The sequence below is a fragment of the Diadema setosum genome, chromosome 13 (genome assembly GCF_964275005.1).
Source record: "Diadema setosum chromosome 13, eeDiaSeto1, whole genome shotgun sequence".
NCBI lineage: Eukaryota > Metazoa > Echinodermata > Echinoidea > Diadematoida > Diadematidae > Diadema > Diadema setosum.
In genome coordinates this window covers 20,712,429-20,728,606 of record NC_092697.1, presented here as the reverse complement: position 1 = coordinate 20,728,606, position 16,178 = coordinate 20,712,429, and the positions used below count along the sequence as shown (strand labels likewise).

At 39.5% G+C, this 16,178-nt stretch overlaps 1 protein-coding gene across 2 annotated transcripts; it reads left to right on the top strand.

Moving 5' to 3' along the window:
- The first annotated feature begins 409 nt into the window (after window positions 1–409).
- Window positions 410–15,926, top strand: LOC140236930 (transmembrane protein 69-like). 2 transcript variants are annotated; one of them, XM_072316869.1, is made up of 3 exons: window positions 410–442; window positions 2,936–3,053; window positions 13,551–15,926. In XM_072316869.1, exons 2-3 carry the CDS (start codon window positions 2,973–2,975, stop codon window positions 14,331–14,333), a joined length of 864 nt encoding a protein of 287 aa, XP_072172970.1. In that variant the 5' UTR covers window positions 410–442; window positions 2,936–2,972; the 3' UTR covers window positions 14,334–15,926. The 2 variants fall into 2 exon arrangements, with proteins under 2 accessions (XP_072172970.1, XP_072172971.1); XM_072316870.1 differs by lacking the exon at window positions 410–442 and adding an exon at window positions 5,161–5,293 and having other exon boundaries at window positions 3,018–3,053.
- Window positions 15,927–16,178: the final 252 nt, after the last annotated feature.

Genomic DNA, 16,178 nt, shown 5'->3' with positions numbered 1-16,178 from the left:
AACTTAGTGAGCCGAGTTAGCCCACCGCGCAGAAATGAACGTGCGCCTATGGGGATCGCGAACCGCGATAAAAAACGTCTGAAATATCAGTTTTACGTCGTTATACCCCGCAAAAGTTCGACAATATTTTTTAAAGAACTCACTGAACACATTTCCATCAAAATTACGGTTAAAAGAGACGTCATAAAGACAAAATGAACACAAACAGAGACAAACGATTACTAACACTATCGATACCAACGAGCTGGACAACGCGGCCCACCCTCGACGGGTGGGACGAGTTGTCCCGTGGGCCGAGTTAGCCCGACCCCACCGATCCCAGCGCCGCAGCCGCCGCCGCCGGTAGATGGTACTATAGGTTAGGGCCGGCTCGCGATCGCTCAAATATAAAATTATGTCAATCAGTGGCGCCTGACTTCTGCCGAGTCCTGGATCAAATGCGGTACGTAAAATTATCTTACTTTTGACATAAAGACTCAGCAAGTGCTCTGCTAGAGTGTTAGATTTAAAAGGCAAATCTTAAGACGTCAATCAGTGTTTCTGATTTGAAACATCTGAGCTGAATCGTCGTACTTGTACAATGTATTTAATTAAATATTACTCACAGTCACAGCCCTGTCGCAGTACTATAATAGAAGTCGCGCCGTGCTTCGCACATGTGCTTCGCACAGAGTCTGGTCGGGCTACCGTGGCGGTAGAACGTTGGAGCTGGTATCTCACTGAGCGGCGAACGTTTGCGAACGTAGCGAATTTGAGATTCGCCAACTTTTCTGACGAACGTTTGCGAAAAATCAAGGTTCGCTTCTGCCATTAGCTACAGTTAGCGACTTTTAGCGATGTTTAGCGACAATTAGCAACACTTGAGCGAACGTTTGCGAAACACAGATGGCGACTATGAGCGAATGTTAGCAAATGTTTAGCGACAATTTTGCAAATGTTAGCGACAATTTTGCAAATATTAGCAACTGTTTGCAAATCCTTTGCGACAATTTTGCGAATGTTCTTGGACCTAGAAAAGTACCAGGCGATTATGTATACAGTCAGACCCATAAAACGAACGTAAAACCTTCCACTGAACATGCTGAATTCAGATCTCTTGTGACAACCGTTCAAGATGGATTTCCAGTAGGCCCCCCTACATGGAAATAAATTTCTGCCAAGAAGAGGCTCAAGGTGTTGCTATCCTTGAAGAGCTGCTTTGACAGGCTGCTGCTACAGCTATTGTGCAGCATAGAGAAATAAAATAAAGAAAAACAAGAAAGGAAGAAGATAAGAAAGACTGTTTGTTTGGGTCAGAGAGTGGTTGCAGAGGACAGACTAGCAGCAAATGGTCCAAGTAATGCATGTGTTTAAAGGACAAGTTCACCTTCATCAACATAAGGATTGAGAAAATGTAGCAATATTACTAGAACGCATCATTGAAAGTTTGAGGAAAATCGGACAATCCGTTCAAAAGTTATGAATTTTTGAAGTTTTTGTGCAGTAACGGCTGGATGAGAAGACTACTGCAGTGTCCCCGGGTCCAAGTTAGCCTGGATCCCCCATGGAATAGAAGTTGGTACACCGACTTTTATTATTCTATATTTTTTTATCTCAAAACACTCTACTCCAAAACTATACTCGCCATTCTGGGTATTACAAGGAAAGTAAACACTTAACTCATTTGTGACAAGCATGCGAACATGTCATTTTAATTTTTGACAATTATGTGAAACAGTCTTCTACTCTAGAACTCTACTCAGTCTCTAGACTTAGTGGGAGAACCATGCATAATCGATGGCAGAGGCATACCAGTTGCCATAGCGACGTTTCTAGCTGTTTTACATTATTATCATAACAGACAAAAATCAGTGGTAATCTTAATGTAATTTTACAGCATATAAGTCATATTTTGAAGACAAGCCCCAAGGAAATGGTGGGGGCACATCACTTGATACTCACACACAATGTAGAAAGTGCACACTATTTCACAGATTTGTGTTCCCTCATGACCCCACAGCAAACAATCTACAATCAGTGACAATTCGCTTCTAGTAGAGATTTACCAGTCAGATTAACATCTTCAAAGATCTAAGTTCAATTTCTCAAATTGTAGCAAATATGAAAGGAAAAAAGTCTGTATTCAATTATGTTACTCCTCCATTAAAGGACAAGTTCACCTTCATCAACATGAGGATTGAGAAAATGTAGCAATATTACTAGAACACATCATTGAAAGTTTGAGGAAAATCGGACAATCCGTTCAAAAGTTATGAATTTTTGAAATTTTTGTGCAGTAATGGCTGGATGAGAAGACTACTGCAGTGTACGATGTCACATGCGTACAACTACATAAGGAAAAATATAAAGAGAATTTCACAAAATTTCATCTTTTGAAAAAAGTACACATTCCCTTGACTCGTTACCGACATATGTCATGGGTAATATTATTCCCCCTACCTTTAGAAAGAGGCAAGTCAAATGCTCTTTTGTTATGAGAAAAAAAAATGAAAATATGTTGAATTTTCTTTACATTTTCTTTCTACTGTTGTACTCATATGTATGACATCACAAGCTGTAGTAGTCTCCTCGTCCAGCAGTTCCAACACAAAAATTTTAAAAATTCATAACTTTTCAATCGATTGTCCAATTTTCCTCAAACTTTCACTGACGTGTTCTACTAATATAGCTGCATTTTCTCAATCCTTATGTTTATGAAGGTGAACTTGTCCTTTAATGTGTATTTTCTTCAATTCACACTACCTTCCCTCCTACCAAAGGAAAAGGTTAATGCACATAGCACTTCTCTTTAATTCCAAATGTACAGTCATTATCCTCCCCCCCCCCCCCCCAACTTACTGCCGCTTCCAAAAGAAACATATTAGGCACATCAGTATTGTGGTCCTTGAGGCTCCCCTAACACAATATGTGCACATTGATTTATTGTATTCTGCAGGAAGAAAAGTCTTCTTTTGACTTCTTAACCAGAAGACATGATGCCATCACTGTCTTTGAGGGTCCTGCATGGAGGAGTGAGACATCTTCTCAGCTGGACGCTGATGCAACCAAGCCAGGTAATCAGAGTATACATACAATGTACATAGGGGATCAAATCAAATGAGTGGTCTCTCAGTGTACACAGACTCAATATTCATGTACTTAGTGAATTTCTAGAGTTACTGCAGTTTTCTTTTAGATTTTTATAGAAATGTCTCCTTTCCTATTAACGTATTTGTTTAACTAAGTTTGCGGTTTCAAAATCTGAACTTTATGGTCCTTCATCCTACCAATATCTCTGATATTACTGCTAATATCATGCACTGAATTGTGATTGTTGACTGCATTAAAAAAAAGAATAAAAAGCAGTGAATGACACAATTTACTTTGCTTACTGTTGCTGCATTATTACCAATGCCCCTGCAGAGGTCACACTAACAACAGCACTACTTAGCACCTAACTTTAAGTCACTCAATGCTATGAGAAAATGACTGCAATGATATGGGTCCATTAAAGCAATTAAACATTTAGGAGTTTAGCTCATCTGCACATTGTGTCGCCGCTCACACGAACCGACGAATTCCTCAGGTTTGCGTAAGAATGACAGTTCGAGAAAATCGCGTTTGAAGTTAACCCATTTTTGACTTATGGTTGCTACACTTTCATGTCTATAATTTCCAATTATTTTTGTAGTACATCAGACTTCAATTCTTGCTCTAACTTGTGAAGTTTTTATCGAATTGTATTGTTAACAGATAAGCGGGAAATCGTCAAAGAGCTGCATGCATGTATTTTCGGTCTGCAAAGAACGTCATTTTCCATGTGTGTCCATGTGTACATGTACATTGAGCGTTGTTATTGTCAACGCATGTATTACATAGTACGCGCACTGTGCGCGCGGTCAATGAACTGTTGAATCTCAAAAACTACACACAAGTCAATGCGCACTGATTCGTCGGTTCGGTGACCGCGCGTACTAGTACGCGCGGTCACCGAACCGTCGAATCGCCCGATTGTTTAACACAGGCGTCTATGGGGAAAACAAATAATTTTCACAAATGGAATTACATACTTCTACAAAAGTGATAACTACGTAAAAATTCCACCGAATTACACACTGAGAATTTCAGAATATGTACATTGTAGTATGGAATGTCTACTATCGAAATGAGTGAAAATCTCAAAATCGAAAATTTGACCCAAAATCGAGTGATTCTTCGGTTCGTGTGACCGGCGACGATTGGAACAAGTGACTTTTCTTCTTTCTCAGTTGGTTTATGGATAGACACTTTATTCGTTTTCAGAGTGGCATAATTCTTTAGCTTGCCCGACATAGCAATTTATGGAATTTTTGTACAAACGAAGAATGAACTTCCACAGTCAATCAAAAATAGCCAATTTTATTTAAACTTGGTTGTTCGACCACGCATTGGTTGCTGAGAGAGGCCATATCCTAGCAACCATTTGACCTTGGGGCAGAATATTTCAGAAACTTTGATACAGACACTTGAGTGAACATTTAGTGCGAGTTTAAAGAAAATTGAAGGAGGTCTGGTTACAAACTGTCTGAAAATTGATTGATTTGATGTGGATTAACCTTATTTGTAGAAAAATGATCCAACATTTTTGTCTTAGTTGATGTTTCTTATTTTTAGCTCAAGTGATCTTTTGCGATTGCTCATATCGTCTGGCATTCATTGTGCATAAACTTTTCACATTTTTGTCGACTTCTAGAAAACCCTGTCACAAATTTTCACCAAACTTAGCAGGTAGCATCCCTAGCCTGGGGATAGGATCTGAATTTGTCCAAATGGGCACCGTGCACAGTAAATGGAGAATTAACCCTATTGGATTCAATTCATACATGTATACTGAAAGCAGTGGTTGTAGCGTATCACCCTTGTCCTTCTCAAACATTGATGCTTTATTGAATTGCTGACCTCAAAATTGTGTGTACAAAGTCTATTCTAAAATATTTTTATCACCATCATCATAACATTTTTCCTACTTTTTCATGGCCTACTTCCTATTGCCTATTTGAATGCATGTTGGATTCATGTCTTGGTTGTACAAACTTGTACACCTGTTGCCAGTGGAAACACTGATCATTCAAAGCACAAGCATGTTCGTTCATTTCATGTGTAAATACACGTGTATGCATTTTGTCTTTATGCCACATGCAGCCACAGTCACCAGTGTTCAAAGACAGTCTTTATAGATGAATCTGACTTCAGAGCACTATAACTGATGGCGGCCATAACTGGGGGCTTCCCAAGAAGAACAAAAGCACTTCCAATGGGTTATGCCATGAGCAAGGTGCGTTGCTATGTCAGTGCATAAATTGTCTTTTGTTAGGCATACTTGAAGCCCCTCAGTTACAAATTACCATTAAAAAAACGGTACCCAAACCAAATTGGTCTATGCTAGAGACAAGCTCCACAGGGTGGGGAGCAGGCTTTAGGGATGAATCTTTAGAAATAATTAGGAGATTCCGCTCGGATGAGACATTCCTCATATTAGGCATTATGTTTCATAGAATTTTCCTCGGAACAAGTTTGCAATTCCATACCCTTCAATCCTGTGATTGCATTTTATAAGCACTACCTTCCTTCACTAGGGAGAAAAAAAAAACAACAACAACAAACAAATGGAACTAGAGAAGCACTCTGAGAGCACAGACCTCCACCAAGCAGCTCATTTCCACTCCTGATCTTGTTCTTCCATAAGCTCAGTTTAAGCAAGCGGTGCAGGATATTCAACTCCGCTAGAAGGGAATGGGATGTTTTTAGCTGCACTGTAGAAAATGTAGTCATTTTAACCTGCACTGCACATAAACACCTCCGCACCATGCCTGCCAACAGTACAACAATACACCAAAGGTGGACTGTACTGAACAGGAAGAAGAAGAAGAAGAAGAAGAAGAGATCAGTGATTTCCACCCTCATGTATCATGTATGCTGAAAAGTCGGCCGATTTCCCAATACAGAAGTCTTTTGTTACGTTATTGACCTTCAGCTGTGGGACAAGTCTCGCCCTAGCAGAAACTAGTGCATGCACTTTATTAAATGCGCATATGCCAACCTTAAAAATGCGCAGTGTGAAGTCTCATGTTCATTGACCCTACCTGCCAAAATATCAAAAATCCTTCGTAAAATCCACAAAAATACCGGATCACTACCAAAATTTTATCGTCTGTTCCTTGTGTCATTCTCAACCTTTTCTGTAAGTTTTATCCAAATCCGTTCACTACTTTTTGAGTTATTTTGCTCACAAGCAAACAAACAAATGGCAAAGAAAACATAACCTCCTCCCTTGGCAGAGGTAATAAATGCAAAAAATACACACAATCCATCTTGCAAAATACTTGTGATGTTTCGATCCCGACACCATAACATTCTATAACCCCTTTCTTGCTTTATTTTTCGGAGTGCAAATAAATTTCATGTCATTTTAGCTCAACAAAGACTATCTCATGTATTTGCTTCATTTGTCACATGCGAGGTTATAAACTGCCCTTTAAAGGTCCTGTTTACCTTTGGAGCAGTGATTTAAAAAAAAAATAAAAAATTCAAGATATCACATTTGACGCATATGTGTAGGTCTGTTGTATCACAAAACATCCTACCATATACAATTTATGCAATAAAGCCTAAAATATACAAGGAGATAGCAGTATTTTTCTCATTAAACAGTAACCGTAGATCGTTTAGTCTGGAAGACATTTTCGCATTTTGTGTATTTAACAATATACCTTTTACAGACCTCCCAAAATGCAGCAAAACATTAAATATGAACCTCAGGGGACTTGTTCAGGCCACTGCTTAGAAATTTGGAAGTCAACAGTTATCTACAATTTGAATAATGCACAAAACTCTTAATTACTCAGTAGTTCTCTGTGTCAGCCACACTTAAGCCTTTTTGTTGCAGTCTGCTGTATTTTTATACCCCCGCCAAACGAAGTTTGAAGGGGGTATATAGGAATCAGCGGACGGTCGGGCGGTCGGTCCGTTGCAAATCTTGCGTCGCGAACTACTTCCTCAGTTTTCAACCGATTCCCATAAAACTTGGCACAGATGTGTGCCTTGGGTTGTAGATGTGCAAGACGTATTTTTTGACAGTACCCAAAAGTACGTTGCCATGGTAACGGCATATTATGGGCAAAAATGGGTACAAATCTTGCGTCGCGAACTCCTCCCACAGTTTTTGATCAATTTTTATGAAATTAGGTACAGATGTTCATCTGAATATGTTAATGTGCAAGACACATATTTCCGCAGTGGCAAAAAGTGCGTTGCCATGGTAACGGCATGTTATTGGTTAAATATAGGGCAAAATGCTTCATGGCAAAACTGCTTCATCAGTGTTCTTCCAATTCTCATGGAATTCATATTGAATGTTTGTCTTAGGATATAGGTCAGCATGACACATTTCTTGACAGTGACAAAAAGTATGTTGCCATGGTAACAGCTCACATATTATGACCCAAAATGATGGAAAATTTTTTGTTGCAAACTGCTTCCTCAGTTTTTGCCCAATTTCCACGAAACTTGGTACAGATGTGTGCCTTTGGTTGTAGATGTGCAAGACGCATTTTCTGACAGTACCCGAAAGTACGTTGCCATGGTAACCGCATAGTAATGGCAGAAGATCAAGGAAAGATCTTGCGGATTTAACTACTTCCTCAGTTTTTTGACCAAAGCTTATGAAATGTGGCACACACCTTGATCTTGGTGGGGAGATGTGGAAGACATATTTTTCGGACGTGTCGGAAGCTGCGTTGCCATGGTAACGGCATATAAATGGCAGAAGATCAAGGAAAGATCTTGCGGATTGAACTACTTCCTCTGTATTCGACTGAAGCTCATGAAATGTGGCACACACATTGGTCTTGGTGGGAAGATGTGCAAGACATATTTTTTGGACATGTCGGAAGCTGCATTGCCATGGTAACGGCATATTAATGGTGGAAGATCAAGGAAAGATCTTGTGGATTGAACTACTTCCTCAGTTTTTGACAAAAGCTTATGAAATGTGGCACACCCAATAGTCTTGGTGGGAAGATGTGCAAGACATTTTTCGGACGTGTCGGAAGCTGCGTTGCCATGGTAACGGCATTTAAATGGCAGAAGATCAAGGAAAGATCATTCCTTGGGTAAGACTGTCGTCACGGGGCGGGGGTATTAATCACCTTAAGTGATATTTCTAGTTTATCTATAAACACAAATCTAAAAGTATAAGAGCTGATGTAACATTTTGTGTGGCAAGAATGTATATAGAAATGTTTGTAAGGTTTGATGAACTTTCTTCACAAAAATATAATAATAATAATAGTGAGACTCTTGTAGAGCGCACATTTCTACCTAAAAAAGATACTCAAGGCGCTATAGAACAGAGTACATATTGTGTCACGTTACAACAGTATCACAGAAAATAATAAGACAATAAACCAACAAACAATATATACGTACACATACATTACATACAGGCATACAATATTGTCAATTCAAATTTAAAATATACGTCTTGAGATTCTTTTTGAAACTATCAATGGAAGATGCTTCTCTAAGAGATTTTGGTAGGCCATTCCATAGTTTTGGGCCCATATATGAAAAAGCCCGATCCCCCCAATTATGCTTGATTCGAGGTACCTGTAATTTTAGCGAGTTTGATGAACGTAGATTACGTGGTGGTTGGTGAAGATGAAGAGTATTTTGAAGGTAGACAGGGGCAAATTTGCGCAATGTACGGTAAACAAGAAGAAGAATCCTGAAGTTAATACGTTTTTCAACAGGAAGCCAATGTACATGATGGACACACATGCAGTGCATGGGTCTGCAAAGGTAGCCTAGTAATGTACTGGAATTTATGGTGAGCCACACCAAAATTAAATTAAAAATCTAACGGCCAATAAAAATGTACTAAATGTTACCTTCCACTTTCAATACTTTATGGGAGTTTCTAAAATGATACTCTCTTCAACATACCACTGTATTTATACAACTGTTCATTTAAGGCATGCAAATGGGATTCCCTACCTTTAACATCGATTTTATGGATTTAAATTTTTACAGTGGTTGTTTCTATCCCTAACTCACATTTTAGAACTATTTTAAGGACGTTCCTCAGTTATGTTTGTGTGCATCCTAGCTGCGCAGGTTGGTCAGTGACGTAACAAAGAGTGTAGAAGTGCATGCACGAGTGATGAGCTGAGCTAGCTGAGCTGAGCAGCTGCTAGTAGATCGAGCAGCTAGAGTGTAGTTAGTACGTACGGATACTCGGAACCCGACAGCTCCCCACAGCGGCCACGCTGGGTGGCCTCGCTTGGCTAGTGTGCCGACTGTACGCGTCACAATCTGTACGTACTATGCAAAGTTCAGCAATCTGAGCCGCATAACATGGACATGGTAGCACAACACTGATCGACGGAATCGGGAAGCTTGGCAGTGGAATTGAGCTGTGTCCATTTTCAATCCATAGATCTGTTTTGTGACATGCAGTTCATTATCTGTTCATCAACATGGTCAAGTCGAGTGCTAAGGTACCTAGAGCCTATAGGCCCTAGTCGGGGGACTACATTGTACTAGTCTACTAGACTAGGTGAAATGTGTATGTCAATATCGATAACATAGCTATGTAGTGTCATTATCTCTTTATGTGCCATGTTCGCACGTCCGACTCGAGTCGACGGCGTGCCAACTTCATATATCTGCTCAAACGCACTAATCCGCCTAATCCGATTGATAAATCGCCAAATGCCGCGGTACAATGAAAGCATTTCTCGCGCTTCCGTTCCTCTCACATATAGCTTGCATTTCATGTAGTGATTGACTGTCAAGAGGTGTTCTCTACTGGATTTGAGAGTAATTTCTAAGTTTCTGTCACTGTTTTGTGTGCAAAAGTCATGCCTTTGCAGTAATGTAGCTACTGGTCATGTGAAAGAAAAACAATCATAGATTTGTCATATAATAATACATTTAAGCAAAGCTTGGCATTTTCTCTACAACTTTACTCACTATTTGTCCCTGCTCACCAGAAATCTAAAGAAGTTACATAGACTTGAAAAACAGAATGTTTTCTCAAAGCATGAAACCGTTAGTGTCTCAGAATAATGTGGCACAAAGGGGGTTTCCACCATGGCATATGAAGAGTTAATGAAGATTACATTTAATGAGTTTGATGTGACAAAAAATGATGTCAAGTATCAAAACTCAAAGCGATCGTATCGAAAGCGATCGCTGAGCTCTGTTTGTGTTGTGGGCCGTTCCGGTACAGCCCTGTCGCTATTTATACAGCAACTGGGCTGTGTATAGTTATAATGGCCACAGACATAAGAATGGAGTCTTTCACCAATGTAGGCGTATCAATTCTCCACCAGCAATATGTTTCCCAGATAATATATCTCAACAAACGAAGCAGGGCAGCAGGTAACACAGGACTGACTATAACAAGTCACTTCAGAGCCAGTCAGTCCATGAGCCCTTCCGTTCGTAATCAATTTTGTGGACAGCATAAATAAAAAAAAACTGTTTGAGGTATCCCAATAAAACTGAGCATGTACATGTGTGAGTGGATGGAAGTTGTGCCTATGAACATTTGGGCACACATGCTCAAAGTCAAAGGTCAAGGTCAGGGTCAAATCCTAAAAATTTCACTATTTCCCCCTATCTATGCATGGCCAGAAGATATTTTCTTGAAACTTAGTACAGTCAAACCTGCCACCTGTCTATAGCGACCACTTGTCTATAGCAGCCACTGAAAACTCCCGCTGAGATAAAAGCCCTGTTAAAGACCCTTTGTATAGTGGCCACCTGTCTACTAATCTGGCCAGCGGCCACAAATTTTGTTTCCCGCAGTAGATTTTCACCTGTCTATAGCAGCCACGGACCCACACAGAGCTGTAGCAGAGCCGATAATTCAGCATATTTTTCTGCTTTGAAGCTGTGCCAGTCATTCATGGGCAACGTTCAGTGATCGCCAACGCTGCATTCATCATTCATTTAGTCGTAATAATGCACTAGTGTAAAGCTTTATTCAAAACTAAACACATGCTACTGTGCACCAACTTCATAAACACCGCCATTGTTCATTGCATGAAACACACGTGTGCATATGTATACACATACATGTACATGTATTATTGTAAGTACAAGATGTATACAATGATGCTACATGTACATGTAGGCAGTGCACACAAGAGTTGGATGACCTGTCTATAGCGGCCACCTGTCTATAATGGCCACTCTTTTCGTCTCCCTTGGGTGGCTGCTGTAGACAGGTTTGACTGTATATACACGCATTACCCAATAAAGATTCTCAAGTCATACCCTTTTCATAAACACATCCTCCAATTATCCGCCTAAGAATTATGCGGACATTTCAATAAAAAATGCGTTCACAAACTCTGAAAATTATCCGCACTTTTTTTTACGAGCACCTGTCCTGAAAAAGGCCGATAATCGTCATGGTGACTGCACGCGTCCCTCCTGTGACCGCACCCCGGCAATTATCCGCATAACTTTGGATTTGCGTTCACAAACTCCAAATCTGGTCCCGATGCTGCTATTATGCGGATTATAGAAGCGTCGAAAAAAAGTGGATAATTCTTGCCCCGCTCTGATTTTACGACCAAATTATGCGGATATTATCCACATAATTGAGTTTATGAAAGGGGTATACATGTTAAGTTTTGGGCCATGAGGTCAAAGGTCAAGTGAAAATAGCACTTTTTTCTCGTAATTTAGGAAGAGGTTAAGGGTTTCTTTATGGAATTTAGTACATATATGCATGTACTGCCTGGCAGTGATTCACTTGGGATTTGGTGGGTTGTGGGGTCAAATGTCAATGTCAAGGTCAAATCCTCAAAATTTTAACATTTCCCCCATATCTCTGCAATGCCAGAAGGTATTTTCTTAAAAGTTAGTGTACATGTATACATGTATTTTGTGTACCCAATAGAGATTGTCTGGGAAAGTTTTTGGCCAAAAGGTCAAAGGTCAAATGAAAATGTGAAATTTCTTTATTTGCTTCATATCTCGGAAGTGGCTCAAGGTATCATCATGTGTGAAACTTAGTACATATTAAAGATGTACTGCCTGACAGTGATTCTCTTGGGAATTCCAGGGTCATTGGTCATACACCATAGGTCAAGATAGAGTCAAAGTCCAGGTTGGAATGCTAAAATGTTACTATTTAATGCTGAAATTACACCTTTTCCGCCATACTTTGGAAATTACTCAATACATAAACTTATGAAAGGGTCAAAGGTCAATTAAAAATCCTTAAATCCTCAAATACTTGCTCTCTTAAACAGTATAGCCATTCATCAAATTAACCTTACACAATGTAGTTCAAGGAAAGTGAACACTCAACACATTTCTAGATTTTTTTTTTTTTTTTGGGGGGGGGAGGATTCATGATAGATCCAGAGGTGGGCTTTATGGGACAATTTTTCATATATTCTGATCTTCTTTTTTAAAGTCTTTGTGATCTTCGGTTGTCCGTTCATACTGGCAGCCAAACTTTTCAATCTTTGGGTCGAGAAGTTTAGGTCACTACCACGCATGTGCAAGGAAGAAGGAAAAGTATGCAGTATGATGGCTAGTGATTGTGAAGTAACAATGGACACCTGAACATCACTCTTCAAATGGTGTAGACACATTATTAACAAATTCTAAAAGAGCCATATCTGTACTAAAACCTTATCTAGAACCGAATTGTTTATTATACAAAATATTGTTTTTATCTAAAAAAGTTTGTGAATACATGTGTTTTCAAGTGTTTTAATGGGTGCATGAGCTGAGTGTGCATAATATGAGTACTGTGATGTGTATGCATCTGTACATGTGTCTATATGTGCTGACATTAACAATAATATTTATCCTTTTATAGCATTATTCTTTTGTTGATAATTGCCTTCTTATTTTGTTCTTAAGAAGATGCATAATTGTCGTGTGATTATTCTTATATTGTTGGAACTGCATGTTTGCACTTGTACATGTGCACTTTTTTGTTAGATATTTATGTGTTACTATGTAATGCATTGTAATTTAATCTTTGGAATACTATTTTGCATGTTTTTCAATAATCAACCAGTGAAATTACTTGATTAAAATATGAAATTGATTGATTTGAATACAACTTTCAGTTATGAATACTAGAAGAGAAATTTATTTTCCCATTTGTACGACTGTAATCAAAATAACCAATTATAACTTTGAAATTTGTTTGGAAGACCCAAAATTGTCTCCGCAAAGAGGGGCTATGTACATATACGCTGTATATGTACAGTTTAAAAAAGTTGATGCCAAAGTATGCCTTTATGCTATATATATGGCTTGTCCACAAATTTTAACATCTTTGCAAGTTTTCTTCCCTTTCATGCAATTTCTACCTCTTTTGATTGAAAGCATGTGCTTCACTTTGTCAAAAACTATGTAACATTGTATCATATCACGCCCTGGATAACAAGAATGTTATCTTCCCAAGGCTTCAACTTATATTAAGCCATGATGATACAGTATCGTGATATATTTGTTCATTTAACTTTATTTGCGTTGTAATGTCATTTGAACAGGGATGCCTGGCTATGATGTCTTCGGCTTGTAAGATCACTCTACAGTCAGCAACCCCTGTTAAACACGCACAGCAGTACAGCATCTTCTCATCATCTACCTACCTCAAGGATCATCATTGTAGGTCATACCCTGAGTTGAGCAGATTTAACTCGCCTGGCATTACACCCTGGAGAAGCACATTTGGTAACTCAAGCTTTACCTCATCTGCAGATCACCATCAGATGGTTGGTAAAGAAGAGGCGCGACGAAAAGACAGATGGTGGCATAGACATATCACAGAGCTTTGGTCAGCACCAACACCAGCTATTGCGCTTGGTCTCTCTGGGCTTGTTCCATTCGCTGTTCCTGCAGCCTACTCAATAATCAGTATGTCCTGTGGACCAAACATCGCATTCGCTCAGGTAGCTTATGGTGCCACAATCCTCTCCTTCCTAGGTGGTGTGCGATGGGGATATGCTCTGGCTCCAAGCCAGGTGCCCAGCTGGCTGAGCCTTGGTTATAGCGTGACCCCATCACTCATTGCCTGGATGGGACTTCTGATGCCGATTCAAGCTGGCCTCTTCTGTATCATCTCAGGACTTGCACTAGCTGGTGTAGTAGATACATACTTCACTGGCTTCCCATCATGGTTCCGCTCTCTCCGGTTCTTCCTTACTGTTTTTGCTGTATTGTCTATATCTGTGACATTTGTCTTTAGTATCATTTATCCCCCACCAGAGCCTGAGCATGGGTACAACTTCAGAAAGCTCATAAAGATTGCAACAATTATTGTGCAAGATTAATCATTAAAGAGGAATCTTAAATATTTGGATTATTTACTTTTTTAAAGATGGATGACATCTGAGGAAGTGGATACCTATTTTTCCACAGTGAATTTGTATGCAGAAGGGCAAATTCCTGAAAAGTTGCAGTACATCACCCTTTGCAAGTCTTAATACTGGATGCATGGTTGGACACACCTATGTTTAGATCTGCAATACATTGCACTCCCATTATAACAAACACAGTTTTAACAAAATTCCAAATATATAGATGTTAACATTCAGGCCACAGCATTTTCTGTTTGATTGTTTTTTTAATTGTTTATTTGTTCGGTTATGATGAAATTTCGACATAATTAAATTTCGATAATACAAAAGAAAACTGCTGGTCCCGAGGACTTTGTTATATTAGCAGGAGTCCACTGCACCAATTGTAGTGTATCTTGAAACCTGTGCATAAGGATTTGAATAAGCCTACACACACGTATATTACCAGTACATGTTTGTGTTCAAAGAAATAGTGATGATTTTCTTCTGAAGTTATGTGTTTAATACAAATTTCAAAGTGGAGTATGTATTTTGTAACCTACAGTGTCAATAAGGTAGGCCGACAACTGTATACTTCTTACAAAAGATGCAGTATTTGGTGCCGGAGGGTACCAACAAAGAATCTGCCATTTGTTGAAGTAAAGGGAAAACTTGATATATTGAGAAGGTCGGGACTAAGTCTTTTTCCTCGTTATAGCCGATATCTCGTTATATCAGTAGGCATGAAAAAAGCATAGCATAGAGACATTAATTTGCACATGTGGGACTACATACAGTATCACGTTTCAATTAATACTGATAACCTGGCAATGTGTGTGAGGGAATTACTCACCTTTATGTGTGAGAAGATGTTTTTCACCAATGAAATACGATGTCAAGAATGTGTTTCTTAATGGATGTTCGAATTTGTAAATGTATAGTTTGAATGCAGTCATGTCACGCTCCTCATCTGGGGATTGGTGTGTGGTTATGGCAAGCGTGTGTTATGTGTGGAAAGCTCGAACATGTTCTGCATAGTGCTGTATGTGTATGTTACACATTCTGTATTTATGTACATTATGCCTAGGTGTGTGAAGATGGAGAATTCCCTAGTAGAAAGCCAAGCGTAGCATCAGATTGCCTCACACCTGCTGTACGTCATGATGATGTCATATATGCATACGGCAGTACCAAAGAGTATAGAAGCGCACACAGTGCGCTAACAGGGAACACTCTCCCGATTTTGCGTAGTACGCTAATGGGCGGGCTCGTTCGTCATTTTAGGATGCAAACCGCCGAGTGATCGATAGAGGGCGTATTTCTGCCTCCATTTCATTTCATGGGCCGTACAGGATAAAAGATGAATTCAGGACCTCATTATGGCATATAGAAGTAGAATTCCTGCCTAATCATGATACAGAATTGAAGAATAATGTTTTTAACTGTCCAATCTATAGTCCACCAATGTTTGCTGGCTAATTTATGACTATATGCAAGCCTACTTGTGTCCTAAGCCAAGTAGTGCTTATAGTACAGAATGACGTGGGGTGCTCATAATCATATCAAGGGCACTTTCTCTCCCTCCCCCTCTCTCCCTCTACCTCTGGCCCCCTTCTCTCTCTTTCTTCTTCTTCTTCTTTTTTTTTCTTCTCCTTCAATTTCTCCTCCTCCTCCTCCTCCTCTTCCTCCTCTTCATCCTCCTCCTGTTCATCCTCCTCCTGTTCATCCTCCTCCTGTTCATCCTCCTCCTGTTCATCCTCCTCCTGTTCATCCTCCTCCTGTTCATCCTCCTCCTTCTCTTTCTTCCACATTCAGTTTGGGTCGCGAAGAGAATTTCAG